The sequence below is a fragment of the Melospiza georgiana genome, chromosome 9 (assembly GCF_028018845.1).
Source record: "Melospiza georgiana isolate bMelGeo1 chromosome 9, bMelGeo1.pri, whole genome shotgun sequence".
Classification (NCBI taxonomy): Eukaryota; Metazoa; Chordata; class Aves; order Passeriformes; family Passerellidae; genus Melospiza; species Melospiza georgiana.
The window spans coordinates 2,999,214-3,015,328 of NC_080438.1; the positions used below are offsets into that span (position 1 = coordinate 2,999,214).

The 16,115-nt window shown below is 54.0% G+C and overlaps 1 protein-coding gene across 2 annotated transcripts in view; it reads left to right on the top strand.

The window, feature by feature from the left end:
• Window positions 1–274: 274 nt before the first annotated feature.
• Window positions 275–16,115, top strand: part of LMX1A (LIM homeobox transcription factor 1 alpha) — a 43,916-nt gene continuing 28,075 nt past the window's right edge. The window contains exons 1-2 of one of the 2 annotated variants that reach the window (XM_058030687.1): window positions 275–354; window positions 931–1,113. In XM_058030687.1, the coding sequence (XP_057886670.1) occupies window positions 275–354; window positions 931–1,113 (263 nt within the window). Of the gene's footprint in view, window positions 355–926; window positions 1,114–16,115 lie in introns of both variants that reach the window. The other variant, XM_058030686.1, reaches the window with a different exon arrangement.

The window sequence follows — 16,115 nt, forward strand, 5'->3', positions numbered from 1 at the left end:
CGGCCGAGCCCCGCCGACGGCAGCCCCGCATCCTCCCGCCCCGCGGCCTCCCCACGTCGGGGCCAGCCCGGCCGGGGCAGCGGCTGCGCAGCCGGAACGGGGGGCCCGAGGGGTTCTCCCGTTGGGAGGGAGGGAGGGAAGGAGGGAAGGAGGAGGGAGGAGAGAGCGCGGCGCCGGGAGCGGGCGGGGAAGCCCCGGCCGGGCTGAGCGCGGTGTGTCCGGGCTGTGTTGGCAGGCGGGCGGCGCGACCCCTCGCCCGGGCCGGCTCCCCACCATGCTGGACGGGCTGAAGATGGAGGAGAGTTTGCAGAGCGCCCTGGACCCCGCGACCCCCTTCTCCTCCTTGCTGGGTAAGTCGGGGCGCCCCGCTTGCCCTCCTGGGGACCCCACAGGGCGGGGCGCGGCCGGGCGGGCCCGAGCGATGGATGGGCACGGGGGGCTCGGGAGGCCCGGGCACGGCTCTGCCCGGCTCGGTGCTGCCCGGCGCCGCTGCCTTCGCCCGGGGTGTGCCCCCGGCGCCCGCCTTCGCTGCCCCCGCTTCGTTCCGCGATCGCGTTAAATCGCGTGTCCCCCTAAACCCCCCTTGTAACGAAGGGCTATCCTTCGTATCGAGCAATAAATAATTCATTTTTTCATTTTATCTTCGTTTTAATATCGCTTTCAAACCGTCGCCCTCTCTCCGAGCTGCGGCTCCGCTGCCGTCTTTGCAAGGGGAACGAAATTGGGGGCGAGGTGTCCCCCCCGGAGCTGCCCTAAGGCACAGGTCCCTCCGGGATCCCGCAGCAGCTCCCCGCACACCCCCGTCCCCCCGCGACCCCCGGGGGAAGCGAGAGCCGCGGGACCCTCCGTCTGTCCGTCCGTCCGTCCCTCGCCTCCCCGGCCGCCTTTCCCTCCGCCCACCCCAGCCCCCGGCTCCTTCCCCGCAGGCAGAGCCGCGACCCCCAAGTCGGTGTGCGAAGGGTGCCAGCGAGTGATTTTGGACCGGTTCTTGCTGCGCCTGAACGACAGCCTGTGGCACGAGCAGTGCGTCCAGTGCGCGTCCTGCAAGGAGCCCCTGCAGACCACCTGCTTCTACCGCGACAAGAAGCTCTACTGCAAGCTGGACTACGAGAAGTGAGTGCGGCTTGCCCCTCGGGGAGCCCCCCTCGCCCTGCTCTCAGCGCCCACAAAGCCCCAGTGCCCGGCGAAAGCTTGTGGTGGTGGGGGACTGGTGTCCCGGTGCTGCTTTCCCGGTCGCTTTCCCTGCCCCGTGTTTGCCCGGAGGTGTCAGCCCTCGCCGCGGTCTCGTTGCCCCCCGGTTCTCCCCTTTTCAGAGGTGTTTCGTTGTGCTCGGGTTGTGCGTGCTCTGGGAATTGAGGATGTTTTGTTGGGAGCCTGGGAGACCCACGGTAGCCCCAGGTCTGCGCGGGGATGTGGTCAAGCGTTTTCTCCTGGCTTTATTTTCCCGTGGAGCATCGGCAGGAGGGAAGTTGTATCCTCCCTGAGCTGGTCCTGGACGAGGTTATTATCCCAATATCCTCACAGGCAGGGAAATGCTATTGCTCTCCCCCCTGGTTGGTGGGGAAACTGAGGCACTCGGCAGGAGCCAGGGAAGGCCCTGCTGGATTTGGAGTGTTGACTGTCACGCAGGGGCTTTTCTGGGTCTGTGATGGTGAAGAAATTTGGGTTTTAAAGCCTCCCAACCCTGACGCTTTCCCCTTTGGAAGTGTGGGGGGTTAGGGGGAAAGACAATGAGAAATGCATTTTTCTTTTTGAAAAGACAAACCATTCCAGTGGGAATGGGGAGAAGGCTGCTGAGTCTTTCCTCCCCTGCAGCTGCTTTCGTTTTTCCCTGCTCATCCCGCTCTTGCTCTCCTTTCCGGACCCCGCTGCCCGGCCGAGTTTTTGGAGCTGTTACATTTTTGTTGCCTCTGGGCTGGTTGTTTCTTGAGGAGGGTGTAGGTGGGGGGCCACATCTCTCGCTATGGCGATAGCACGGTTGTCCAAGCCCTGCAATTTAATTCCCTTTTTTGTAGAAGAAAACAGTGATTGCTGATGCTCCCATCCCTGGCCTTCGCCGAGCTGGTGAGCGTGCCGGGGTCTAGCCCAGCTCCAGGCCTTCTTAAAGTTGGGGTTTTGGGATTTTTTGGGTGTTTTGGGGCGTTTTTTTTTTTGGTCCTTTAAATCCCGTATTGTGGGTCTGAGTTTAATCACTATGGATACAAGGCAAATTGAAAGCAGAATTTGTGCGCGTGACCTTGTTTTCGAATGTTTACGAAAGAGCGGAAGAATTAGCTGCTGTGAGAGTGGAAAGGAGAGAGCTGTGCCACGGGGTGGGTTTTTGTAGGCAAAAAAAATTGTTGATATTGGGTGTGCTGCTTGTTTGTCTGTAGAAATTTAGCTACTGGCTCCCATACATTTCCACCACGGTTCAATCCTCATTTTCTGCCTTATCCATATTTTTGTTTGGACCATCAAGGGGAAATTGGGGTGACTGTCACCCAGAAATGCCTTTCCAGCTTGCAGCACATGTGGATTTTACTCTTGACTGCAGCTTGCGAGCTCTTGAAGTGGCTCCAACCTGAAACCCTCCTCTGATGTCTGTTGGCCGCGAAAGAAATCGGTGCCGCAGTTGGCTTCTTGCTGTGCCCATCTCTCTCACTGCTGGGATGGACGACGATGATTGCGGGAAAAAAATGTCACAAATTTTTCCTGAGGCCCAGGGATAGCACCGTTTTTTCTGGTTATTTCCCAGCTGTGTTTGGGTTGGTGACTTTTGCCCAAGCCGGGAGGCTGAGGCTCTGCAACGGGCGGTTTCCCGAGGTGTGATGGTTTTAACCCTAGCTCGCTGCTGGCCTCTTCCCCTCCTGCCCCTGCCTGCTTCTTGCCATCATTTAATTGTCCCCTTGCATTTAATATTAATTATTTTAGCACGGGAGTGCAGGTTTGTGTCCCTTCTCCTTTCATCCTCCCTGCAGGACTCTGCTGTGCCGCTGGTGTGGCTCCTTACCTGGTGATGGTAAGGATGCAGAGTCCCAAAGAACTGCTTCCTTTGGGCTCTTCAGAGCTTTATATAACACTCCTAATTTACCAAAAATCCTTCTTTCTTTTCCCAAACACCCATCCTGCCTTTGGAGTGAGCATTTTGCTGGGTGCAGGAGCACCGTGCCTGCCTCGGCCGCGGTGCCGGCGCCGATAGCAGGGATTTGCGAGCGAAACGCGCGGAGCAAGAGCCGCTGCTCTCAGACTGAGCTCATTATCTCGAGCTGGTTAATTATCACAAGTGACTGACACTCCTTGCAGTGGAGAGCCACGGATCCTCCCCGTGGCAGCGGCGTAGCCGGGCTCCGGAGGCCTCTCCGGGTGGGAGAGCTGCGTGTGGAATGCTGGGGGTGTCAGGGAAGCGGCCGGGATCCAACCTGCCGCGGTCACGGCGTCGGTGTTCTGTGGTTGCGTTTGGTTGTGGGTTTGTTTTTTGTTTTTTTTTTGAAATTGAAAGAAGGGATTTCTCTTCCAGATGGTGAACGTTGGGGTGTTTTCCCAGGGAGGGGTAGGTGCAGAATTTTCCAGCACGTCTCTGTGCTCCCTGTTTGAGCTCTGTTTGTGGCGAGGCCGCAGAGGGTTAATGAGGGAGCGCGAGACGGCAGCTATGCCTTCGGTTATAAATACACCCATGGAAAGTGTTACGGATGGGTTTGAGCGAGCATCTGACTCGCTGGACTCTAGAAATCGAGGAGAATTTGTTAAAACACATGTTTTACATTTCTTTGTCTTTCACAAAGAGGAAGAACTTGGGACAGGACTTGGAAAGGGATGGATTAAAGGCCGAGGGTGCCAGGTCAGGTCTTGGCATCTCTTTGGGGTGCCACGACTCAGGGCCCAGGGGTGATTTGGATGGTGATGCTGTGTGGGAACTTGGGGGTCACTCTTGGAGCAGTTTCCCCAGCACTGTCGGGGAGGGCTCCTGGAGAGGGACGGCTCAGGCCTGTGCCCCTGGGACGGCGTCTATTTGGGGCAGAGGACGCTCGTTACAGAACATCCCGAATCCCGCGGCAGCCCCCGGCGCTTGTCCAAACCTGATAAGTCTCAACTATGACAAGGTTCAGTCTTCGCCCTGGCCGGCTCCCTGGCTGCTGGGGACATGACCCGGCTGTGGGGCCCTTGTAGTGGTGGTCAGGGGCTGGGTTTTTGCAGTGGCAGATTTGGGGGGGCAGCACCAAACCTACCCATAACCAGGGAGGAGTGCTGGGAGCGATGGCAAGAGTAGGGCTGCTCTGGAGCTTTCAAATCTTCACGGGAACAAGGAATCGTTGAGCCCCCTCTTGCCTAGTGGTGTTCCACAGTAGGTTTGCACTGTCCAAGCAGGGAGGGCCCGGAGGCACGGGCAGATCCCCGTGGCAGGTTCTGGGGGCCGCTGACAGCGGTGCGGTCATGACGGGGGGCGCAGCTGGGCAGCGTGGCGACGGCGGGACGGCTTGGCACGTCCCCAGCCGCGGCGCAGAGCCCCGGCCCCAGCCCCGGCTGGCAGGAGCAGATGGCCAGCACATCTCGGAGCAGGCCTGGCATGTGGGCGCCGGCAGTGCAGGGCCGGCTGCAGCCCCCGAGCCGCCGTGCCGGGCTCTCCCCGGCCGAGGCAGGCAGTTGTGTGATGCTCGCCCTGTCTTCGCACGGCTTGATGGCTCTGTGCCGGTGCCAGCTTCCACGCGGGGCTCTCCTCGCCCGCCTCCTAAATCCCGGAGTCACGGGGCTTGTGTGGGTGCTGCCGCCTCCTCCTCTGCGAGTTAAAATCTGAAGTTGTGTCCGGCTGCAAAGGGAAATAAATGAAAATCCTTCCACCTTCCGCGCGTGCGAAGGAACTCGCTGGTGTTGGGTTTTCAGATCACACCCGGCGTCTTTGCGTGGGGATGAGCCCGAGTCCTCAGCAGCGTGGTCCTGCCAGGCTGTGGATGGATCTGCGGGCTTGGGGTAGCCTGCTCTGGCCCGCTGGAGGCTCCTCTGGCAGCTGCTGGGGCAGAGGAGGCAGGGGAAGAGGTTTGGAGCATGGTAGTTGTTTATCCTGCTCAACATGGGTCATGGAATTGTGCAATTACCTGGCGCTGCTTCCCCAGCCCGGAAGGGCTGTGAGGGGAATAATCCCAGATGGATCGAATGGAGGCAGTGCTGGAGGCTTCAGCACAGCCTGGTCCCACCCGATGGAGAGTTCCTGTGGTGTGGTGGGTTTGTCCTGGTGGTTTGCAGTCTCTCACCTTGCCTTGTCTCGCTTGGAGAATTGGGAATTTCAGTGCTTTGTGTGGGTGATGGGAGAGAACTGTCCCTCCAGAGAGCCACAGGTCAGCCCAGCTGCAGTCCAGCATGTTCTCTGGAGGCCCATTTCCCTTCTTGTAGGGCATCCTGTGGAGAGGATGATGCTGGCTTGGGTTTCACCAGCTGGCCAGGCTCTGGGAGCAGTCAGGCTGGCCTGGACAGAGCAGCAGTGCACACACAACATCCCTCTTGGTGGTCTCTCTTTCCCCATCTCTCAGTATTTCCCTCTAGTGCTTCCCATGCTTCTTCCCTGCTCTCCATCCCCACCTAGCACCTCACTTCCTGCAGCAAACACCTCTCAGTCCTCACCCAGAGCTCGTGGAGGAACAGTGCTCACTCCTTGTGGGCTGGGAGGAGCGTGGCTGTGGGGCAGCTGAATCCCCACCAAGGACACCATGGTTGGTACTGCTGGGCTGGGACCAAGCACCACCTCTTTTGGTTTTTGTTATTAAGTCAACTTTTTGTGCAGGGAAGCAGGGAAGCAGTGGGAGGGATGTTACAGGGACCACTGTAGGATCCGTGCTGGAAATGCCAGGCAAGCTAAATAGGCCTTGCCTCCATCTCCAGCAAGCCCTGTCCTCTCACTCATGGGGCTCCCCCTTTCCTGAGGGAGCAAAGGAGAGATTTGGCATCTTGCCCCTTCTCTCAACCCTTAATTAGCCTTGTCTTACAATTAATGTTTCATAGAAAGGCCTGGAAGTGAGTGAGGTTTGGCACATTTGGAGCTAGGCAGATAGACTTGTCAGCTCTCCCTCTGTGTGGGGACAGGGGTGGCTTTGGGGCCACCCCATTGGCAGTGGGATCCTGGAGACTGCAGGTTGGTACCATCAGAGTCACAACCTGAGCATCCTTGGGACTCCTAATCGTTTCTGCCATCTCATTTTGGACATACCATGATTTTTTTTTTAACACTTTTTCCCCTCACTCTGCGAGCTGGTGCTGCCTGCTCAGCCCCCGACGTGGCTCTTAGAGCTGTGGGAATCGCTTCAGGTTTTTGCAGTCCTGACAAAGGCACCGGAAAGAAATCGGCTGGGGAAGAAAGAGGGGTTTGTTTGGTTTTGATGAGAATTTTGTCCCCCACCAGCTGGAGAGACAGCTGGGGTCCTCTCCTGCCCCGGCTCGCCAGCCCTCGCCGTGCCGGCTCCTCACCTGCTGCAGCCGCCGGGCGCAGGGAGGGCTCTGCTGGGATGGGAATTTCAGAGAGCCCCCAGTGGGGTTTGTGCTCCTGGGGGAGCCCTCCAGCAGGCTCTGAACCCGCTGCTGTGGCAGGGCCAGCAGGCTGGGGAGCGGGTGGCAGTGCTGGGTGTGAGCTGTGCGGGCAGGATCCGCCGTGTGTGCTGCGGGGGCACTCGCTGGAGCGTGTCTGAGGGAGGTGGGAATGAGAATTACTCCTGGTATTTTTCTTCTCAAGATGTTCTTTGTCTCTTTGTGCTCTCTTGTCTCTGGCTCGTGCCCTCTGCAGATGCAAACACGAAGCAGGGATGGTGCCTGGGCTGGAGGATTGTGCCTTTACCTGCAATTCAATCAAGCACCTCCTCTGTAGCAGGAGTGAGGAAGATATTTAAAGCAGGGAGGAAACACTTGGATTTTACAAGGCAAAAACACCGGGGTGAAGCCAGCTGAATTTTTTTTTTTTTTTTAACATAAATGTGTTTTCATGAGAAATGTGAATTTCTGTGTATTTGAGATTTCAGAAGGGGGCCTAGCAGCACTCTCTGTCGTGGCAAACCCTAGTTTTGTTCCTCAATACTTTTATCCTGGTTGGAATCCTGCTTCCTGGCAGAAAGAATCCAGCTGGTCCGTGGTTATCTTCTCCTGGGGTTGCTGGCCCTCAGGGGCAAAGGATGCACCAGTGTTGTCTTACATGTCTCTGTGAAACCAGCAGGCATCTCATTGCAGCTCTGTTTGAGGTTTGCTGTTTGTTTTTGTAGGTTTTTTTTTTTCTTTTTTCTTTTTTTTTTTTTTAAGATGGTCAAACCTTGGTTGCCCAGGAGAGGGGTTCTGTAATTCCTGGCTTCCCACCTCAAATATTTACGGACAGCCAGATGCCAAAGCTTTTGCAAAAGGCATGGGGCAGGCTGAGCTGTGCTGTTCTGGGGCTGTGCAGGGCACAGTGTTGGGCTGATGGCACCCCAGTCCCCTTTATTTGGGGGGTTTTCTGTCTAGTGGCTCTGTCTTCTTGCTTATCTGGGATTTTTCTGGGGTATTATTAACAGAAGCTTGTTAGGGATCCTTCAGGTGTTCCACATTTTGTAGGCTGGCTGGCTGAAAATGGGAGTTTCTCCCACAAACGTTGGAGCTTTCAGGAGGGTGATGTGTGAGTTTCTGAGTGCAGGGGTGGACTCATGTTGTGTTCAGTGCAAATAATTTATTTTGTCCTGCTGTTTTCAGTAGAGTGTTTCAAGTGCCCATGAATATGATCCTGTTTTTTGGGGTCAGGTCTTCTGCACTAGTGCCTGGTTTGGGTATGATAGCACACAAGAGAAAGAGCTGAGAGTTGGCTCTGCCACCCATGAAATGTAGCTGGAAATACAAATCTAGCTTTAAAATGCTTCTTTTCATCATCACAAGTGCTTTCAGCATCTTACTGGGTGAGTTTGAACGCTGGCTATGAGTCCTCTGTGCCTCTCCAGCTCTGCCTGATTTTTATGTCACGCTCTCCTTTGTGTTTTCCACCTTGGACCACAGGTGAGCCTGAGCTTGTGTTGCAGCTCCTCCCAGGCATAGATTGGCATGATTAAGGTGCAGACGGGCAGGAGAAGGCACAGACCACTAGGACAGCCCCTCTCCTGTGTACGCCAGCAGGCAGCAATGCCAGAGGGTCCCCGTGGCTCCGTGGCTGTGGATGACATCCCGCTCTTCCTCGGGGCCAGCGAGGATGCTGGAGGAGGCTTCCTCTGCCAGCCCTTGTGCTTTGTGAGCACTGCTCCTCCCGAGCTGTCTCCGTGTCACTGCTGTCCCCACATTGTCTCTCTTCTGCTCCCCACCCCTCTCCTTCCCTCGTGGGTTTCTTTCCCTTGACAGCGGAACAAATCCCTTTTCACGGGACCATCGCCCGCCGCCCCTGCCGTGCAAAACCCCCCTCCCCTGCTCCTCTGGAATGGCATCCACCGTCCCAGTGGGGTGGGGAGCCCCTGAAATCCCTCTGGGCAAGGTTCCCTGCCCTGTAAGGGAGCAAAGTGGGGTCTTAAAAGCACAAGAGGCGAGGGCGATTCCTGGAGAATCCATTGTTTGCATGCAATTGATCTCTTTGGGAGGTGCATCCTCTCCTCTGATGTTGTGCTTCAGAGATCCTTGCATGGACCTGGAGCCTGTGTGTCCAAGGACTCCTTCCTTCCTGCCTGGGGCCAGTGGGGCCTTGCTATAAGTTGATTTTTCGCTGCATAGCATTGCCCAAAGTGGCTGAGCAGGAAGAGGATGGTGGGAATTTTCTCTTTGCTACTGAATGCTCAGGGAAGCTTTTGGCTGGAAAAACTCAGAAAGGAGAGAGAAACAGGTTAAGGGACCTGAAGGCAATTTTCAGCTGCAGCAGCTTTTTTTTTTATTTGAAAGAGGCAGTGTTGTCATTTCTTGCCTCCAACCCCTGCCATTGTAAAATCACAGGGATGCTTTTGTTGGCAAAATTTCTGCTTGGAATTCGCTGGCCCTGCTAAGCCTTTAATTCTGGAAAACTGCATCTTAGCTATGAAAAGGGTTATTAACCCCTGCAGTGATTTATCTGAATGGGAGGAGGGCAATGCCACTTGTTTGCAGTGGTGATTGAGATGAATAAATTCATGGGCGCTGCTAGTGGAGGTGGGAGTTTGTTGAGGAACAACCACAAAACTCCTGCCTGATGATTTCTGTGTTGAGTCTGGGTTGGAACTGCCCTCCAGCCTGCTTCTGGGGCACTTTTTCTGGGCACTTCTTCCATTTCTGCTCTTGGAGATTCAGCAGGAGAGGAGGGAATGCCAGCTGTGCTCTGCTGTCAGGTGTGTAGGACCCCAATTCTGTGCTGGGTGCTGAGGAAGGGGTGACAGCCTCCCTCCCCCTTACACACCCTCTTCTGTAGGTTCCTGCAAGGATGGCAGCCTCCTTTCCCCTTACACACCATCTTCTGTAGGTTCCTGCAAGGATGGCAGCCTCCTTTCCCCTTACACACCATCTTCTGTAGGTTCCTGCAAGGATGGCAGCCTCCCTCCCCCTTACACACCATGTTCTGTAGGTTCCTGCAAGGATGGCAGCCTCCTTTCCCCTTACACACCATGTTCTGTAGGTTCCTGCAAGGATGGCAGCCTCCCTCCCCCTTACACACCATCTTCTGTAGGTTCCTGCAAGGATGGCAGCCTCCTTTCCCCTTACACACCATCTTCTGTGGGTTCCTGCAAGGATGGCAGCCTCCTTTCCCCTACCAGACCATGTTCTGTAGGTTCCTGCAAGGATGGCAGCCTCCCTCCCCCTTATACACCATCTTCTGTAGGTTCCTGCAAGGATGGCAGCCTCCTTTCCCCTTACACACCATGTTCTGTAGGTTCCTGCAAGGATGACAGCCTCCTTTCCCCTCCCAGACCATGTTCTGTAGGTTCCTGCAAGGGCTGAAGGTGAGGGAGAGGCTCACACAGGATTCAGCCAAGCCAAGGTTGGAATTGCCCCATGGAAATGCTGAACTCCAGGTTTTGGCTGCAGGGAGAACAAGGTGTTGCTCGCCTGAATGGTGTCCTTGAACCCAGCCATCCTCTTGGCTTGGGTGTGTGTGGACTCTGGAGTGGTGGGGTGGCTCAGGCTTTTTCTGGAGTCCCACCTGTGCCAGAGGGGTGACCAGCAGGGTTGGTGATGGGGAGGGAGCTGAAATCCTGGGTGATTTAAACCCTGGCATCCCCTGTGTCCAGCAGCTCGCAGGAGTGCTGTTGAGCAGACAATTTTAAATGGTGCTGTGGGTGTGGGAGCTTGGTTAGGAAATCACTGTCTGAAACTTCTTGCTGCCTGCTCAGGTGGGTGCTGCTCCTTCCCTCTGCGCCCCCATCATTATGAGAGGCTGAGAGAGCAACCTCAGTGGACTGGTGTAAAAGTTTAATGGAGCTTAAAGCCTTGGAGGTCAGGCTCTTGAGTCTGAGCTTGTTTCAGCTCTGGATCTGGGAAGGAGGAGAGGCTTCCTGCATGCATTACCTCAAGGACACTCAACCCCACGCTGATGGGAGAAGCTGTTGTGGAGATGGATTGGGAGAAAGGAGTGAAAGAAGACACCAGAGATGGGCGAGGGTGGGTGGAGGGCCCTGTGTGGTGAGTGTGGCTCTGTGTGAGATGTTTATCCTTGGCAGTGGGAAAGCTGCCCGTGACATGGACAAAGATTTTCTGGCTCCTGCTGTGCCGAGATGCCCTGTGCAGCCCCAAACCCAGGAGGTGCAGGTGCTGGCATGCAGCAGGACCTGGGTGGCTCAGCCAGCTCCTGTGGAAGATGCGCCAGGCTGGGGAAGGTGGTTGACATGTGGGACACAGCGAGTTCTGTGGCATTGTTTGGTTTCTCCGTGGCCAGCCAGGTCCCTGCACTGATGCAGGAGGACGTGAAGTGATGGATCTGGCTGCTAAAGCAGAGCCCCAAATCCCAGCTCTGCTGGGATGGCCCATCCCCATCCTCCAGAGGAAGTGCACTTTCCCTGCCAATAATGTCTTTATGCTATTTCCAACCACAAAACAAAACATCCCAGGAACTCCCTGAATCCTTGGCTTTTAAAGTAAGTATACCCCCACCTTGAACTGATTTATTTTTGCCTGTTTTGGCACTTCTGTCTCCAAGCATCAGCCATGATCCTTCCCTCCCCAGCCTGATGCTTGCAGAGCACCATTCTCAGGCTCATTTTGGGGTGATGCTGTGCAGGTCTCCTTCGTCAGCCAAGGACGTGTATCAGGCACATTGTGGGTGAGAGGTGCTGATGAAACAACACCCAAATCTCTGCCTTTCCCTTCAGTTCCCTTGTGCCAGAAAAGTGCAGCAAAAGTCAACCAACAACGCATCTTGCCGAAGCTGCATTTTTTTTTTTTTCCATGAGGATTAGTGGTTCAAGAGCGGGGATTTTCAAACTGACAAGCCCTTGGCAGAGAAATAATTACAGGCTTTTTTATCCTTTTGTATTTCCTAAGTAGTTCTAAATAACTTTTTCCCTTGAGGCATTTTTTTAAGTCTAAAATACGGGGGGGGTAAAATGTGAAATTTCCTTAGTGTCCTTGAAAATATGCAAGATGTTTGTGGAGGCTGTTTAAGTTTCAGCTATAAGGTTTTCTGTGTGAGTTTTTTGCTTCAACCACGTCCAACCGACCAAAGTTTCTTGGCTGGTGATGCTCCAGAAGTGGATCTTAGGAATTGGAGATGGAGGGGAGATGGATGTGATCACTCCTTGGCCATCTCAGGAATGCGCGTTTTGCCTCTCCAGTGTATTCCCCAGGGTTCCTTACCCCACTCCTTGCTGCAGGAGCAGATTTCTGGGGCTGGTGGAGAGGGTTTTCCTTGTCAGTGTCTATTATTTGATTCCTCCAAGGTGCTGTGTGTCCCTCTGGGGAGCCATCGTCCTTTCCTCAGCGTCCTGAAGCATTTCCAGGGGCTCACCCAGCCCCGTCCTCTGCTGGCTCCTCTCCTTGCCTGTACCTCCATCCTGAATGCTTTGCCCACTCTTTTTAATTTAAAAAAACAGAGAGAGTGGTGTGAAAAAAAACTCCTGGGGGCAGCTCCAAGACACAGATGAGTTTGTGCCTTTTATCCCTGGGAAAATCCTCCTCCTGTGAGTTTCCATGGAAGCCCTTAGCATGGCACCCTAATTTTCTGAGCACCCCTGTGCTGCACCGTGTTTTGCCATGCCTGGAGCTCCTTTTACCCCTGCTCTTTTGCCCCTCTTGGAGGAGCCCTCTGGAGGGTGCTGTCCCAAATCCCAGCTGTCCCATGTGTCCAGGTTTCCATTCTTCCCTAATCACTAAGCCCTGCTTGTGATGCAAGGGGGGGATCTGGGAGGACTCCCTGGTGTTTGCAATATCACAGGGCAGTGCTGGGGCTGCCTTATTGCCTCTGCTGTCAGGGCAGTGCCTGGCTGCTCCCCTGGGATTGCTGCTGCAATATTCCTGCCGTGGGCAGGCTGCTGTTAATAACAGCATTGCTCTACCTTGGCTTTATTAAGTGAGGGAAGGCTCCTTCCCCTCCGCCCCAGGCACGGCTGGGTTTGGCCTTTGGGGTGAGAGGGAAGGAGGAGAGGGGGGAGTGTTTGGAGTGATTAGAGGTGCTTGCTGCAGAGTGGGGAATTGCCCAGAAGGGTGATATCCTGGTGAGGACCCTCTGCAAAACCCCCACTGTGGGCTCTGCCTGACCCGCCCCACTGCTCCCAGCCCTTCATCTCCCATGTGATTGGGGTGTTCAGGGAGTGGGGTGGTGAATGCCTTGCTTTCCCCGTTCCCCCTTCTGCTGAAGACCCTTTTAGGGCACTGGAATTCTGGTTGGGCTGGTGAGGAGGCCACAAGGCAGCTCACAAAACCCCTTGTGCCCTGCAGATACGGCAGGGGAATACGTGGTGCCAGGAGGGGACCTGCCTGTCCTGTCTCTGTGCTGCCACAGCCACCATTTCTCAGGGGAAGGGTTTTTTGGGTTTTTTTTTTTCTCAGCTTCCCCCGTCCAGACGCTGTGAATCCCACTAAAACTTTTGACTGGAGCAGGGATTACGTGCTCGGGTTTCAGCCCTTGTCTGCAAGTGGTGTAAACTTTCTGCTGGAGCTCAAGTGACATTTTGTGGGAGATAGGAGAGTATTAAGTGTTGGTCCTTGCAGATAAAAATAGCCACTGGCCCAATGACATTTTCTGTCATCTCATCTTTGCTGCGTTGCCTCCACGCTGGTGCTTCCAACCTGGGCTGGGCTTTTCTCCTCATCAGCTGCTGGGACACCCTGAGCATCCTCACCTGGCCAGCACAGGGCTGGGCGCTGCCTGTAGGGCTGAGGCCACACTCAGATAGGAGCAGCAGCTCCTGGTTTTGTGTTCCTGAGGGCTGGAAGGAAACACCAAACCCAGGATCCCTTTTTCCTTGGAATCACGAGTCCACACTGCTCATTGCTGCAAACCTCAGTGCTCGGGTGGGAGCTCCCCTGCTTCAGGAGTCCCCATTGATATTTGCTGCCCTGAGATGTGCAGGGTGTCTCTGCTTCAGCCCATGCAGCTGAAGAACGAGTCTGGGCTCTTCACTGTTGGGTCTTGAGGTTGTTTATTAATTCTTATCTATAAAGTTTTCTTTCTGCCCAGTGGAGATCTGCTCAGCAGGGCAGCCACAGGCACTCTGTGTTGTCCTTTTATACTGCAAACTACATATAACATATTTACACTTAATTCCCAATACCTATCACCTATGTGAGACAGTGCACTTCTACTCTAAACCAATCCCAAAGTGCCAACATCACAGCAGAAAATGGAGAACGAGAAGAAGAAGGAGAAAGGCTGGACACACCCAGATTCCTCCATCTTGTCCCCATAACCCCCATACTAAAAATCCTAAAATCTACATTTTCACCCTGTGAATATTTTATCATTACACTATTCAAACCTGTGTGACTTTCAGGTCCTCATACAAAGCTGGTAACTTGCTCCAAGGGTGAAAATCAAATCCCCAGGTGTTGTGGGCAGCATGCCAGAGTCTCTGAGCCCCCCGGCGGGGTCCTTGGCAATTCTGGACACCCAGAGGGATGCACTGAGTTCTGACACCCATGTGCTCGCTCACACGTGGCTGCCTGAGTGTTTTTCCCGTTGCTGTGTTGCCGAGCTGATGTTTTTATGCCGAGGTTCCAGCCGGGGCTGGCCGGGGGCCCTGCAGCAGCATCGGCAGCGCTGCCTCTGGCTGCTCCAGCGCTGCGGGGCCAGGGCGGGCCATGGGAGAGCAGGACGAGGAGGAGGAGGAGGGAGTGGCAGGGTCTGGCTTGCTGCTGAGCTGTGACCAGATCTGCTCTCACCCTGCTGGCCTGCACCTTCCCTGGAGCAGCATCCATGTGCTCCATCTCCAAAACCAGCTCTGTGTGGCTGGGAGGGTGGCAGCAGGGACAGATTCTCCTGTGGAGCCTCTCCTCCTCATGGCTGGGCCAGGAAATCCCCTGGTATTGGACTGGGCATCCTCTCAGGGTGCTTTCATTCCATCTGCTTGTTCTTCTGAGTGAGGATCCTCTGATCATTCACCCCAAGGATGACTTCATGGGGAGAGCTGCACAGTCAGGCTGGCTTCAATGCAAACTTTTAATTGCAGCCCTTAAATACCTTTCTGGAACAAGTGAAAGGATTTAGGAGCAACATCCTCTCCACATTCCCATTGCTCCCTGGTTCAAGGCCCACCTGCTCCTGGGGTTTTCATCATCCTGCCTGGTGTCCTCCATCAGCTGCAGCATCTTTCCCTGCAGCAGTGAGGAGCAATGTCCCCTCACGTGTCTGGAGCCCAACCAACGCGGTGGCACTCGGCCACTTACAGCAGTGGGCGATTGCCGAGCCCCTGCCAGGAATTCCTCAGCGGGATTGGGGAGGCTGTGGGCTGTTAAATTTGTCCTGCAGCGTGTAACCCCCGAGCAGGGCCCGCTGTGTTTTGTAACGGGTCATACGATGCCGGCGGCGGCGCCTCAAGGTCAGGGCTGAGCTTGGGGCCACGGGGGCAGCTCCTGCCTTCTGTGCCTCTGCTGCGCTCAGCTCCCTCCTGGGCAAAGCCTCGGTGCCCTCAGGAGCTCAGGCTTGGGCATGGAGGCTGTTTTATCCCTGTCTGGTGAGGCTGCGGCCCTGGCTGGGTTCTGTGCCTCTGCTCTCTTCTGGGGCAACGCCTGCAGCACCTTGGCAGCTCAGGATGCTTTCTCCCGCATGGAGAGGCTGCAGCCCCCATCTCAGGATGTGATCCTGGGATACAAACCCTGCTTATAACTCGTGTGCCCTCAACGTGCTGTCCCACACCTGCAAATCCTCAGCCAGGGCTTGGGCAGGTGCAGCTCTGTTCCCTGAGAGTTCTGCAGCACCATGCCAAGGACAGAACCTTCCAGACTTACAGACAATATTCCCTCCTTCTCCTTGCCTTAAAACATGTCCCAGTAAGGAATTTATCTTATATTCCTGCAGCTGAGGGAACTGCTGAGCAGAGAAGGGTCTGGCAGAGGTGAGGAGTGCAGGGTCTGTGTTGTGATGAATAATCAGTGATGCTGCTGCCTGCCCTGTCCCATGGCTTTCAACCCCTCACAGGAAAAGCACATCCATCCCAATGGGAAGAGCCTCCCATGGTCTATTCCAATATAATATAATATAATATAATATAATATAATATAATATAATATAATATAATATAATATAATATAATATAATATAATATAATATAATATAATATAATATAATATAATATAATATAATATAATATAATATAATATAATATAATATCATATCATATCATATCATATCATATCATATATAATATAATATAATATAATATAATATAATATAATATAATATAATATAATATAATATAATATAATATAATTAATATATAATATAAATAATATAATATAATATAATGTAATATAATATAATATAACACAATATAATTATATAAATATAAAATTATAAATACAAATACATATATAAATATAAATGTTTGAGGCCCATCATTCCCATATCAAAGAATTAGGAGGGACTGTTAGGACAGGCTGTTAAATAAGAATTAAATGTTTCAAATATTAATGGGCAATTGGTCCTCGCCAGTTCTCTTGCTACACAAACGTTTCATTTATGCTTTGGACCCAGGCTGGGATGTGCTGAGAGATGCTCAGGCTGCAGCCTGCACACGGGGGTTAACGTGGTGCTCTCTCCTGCC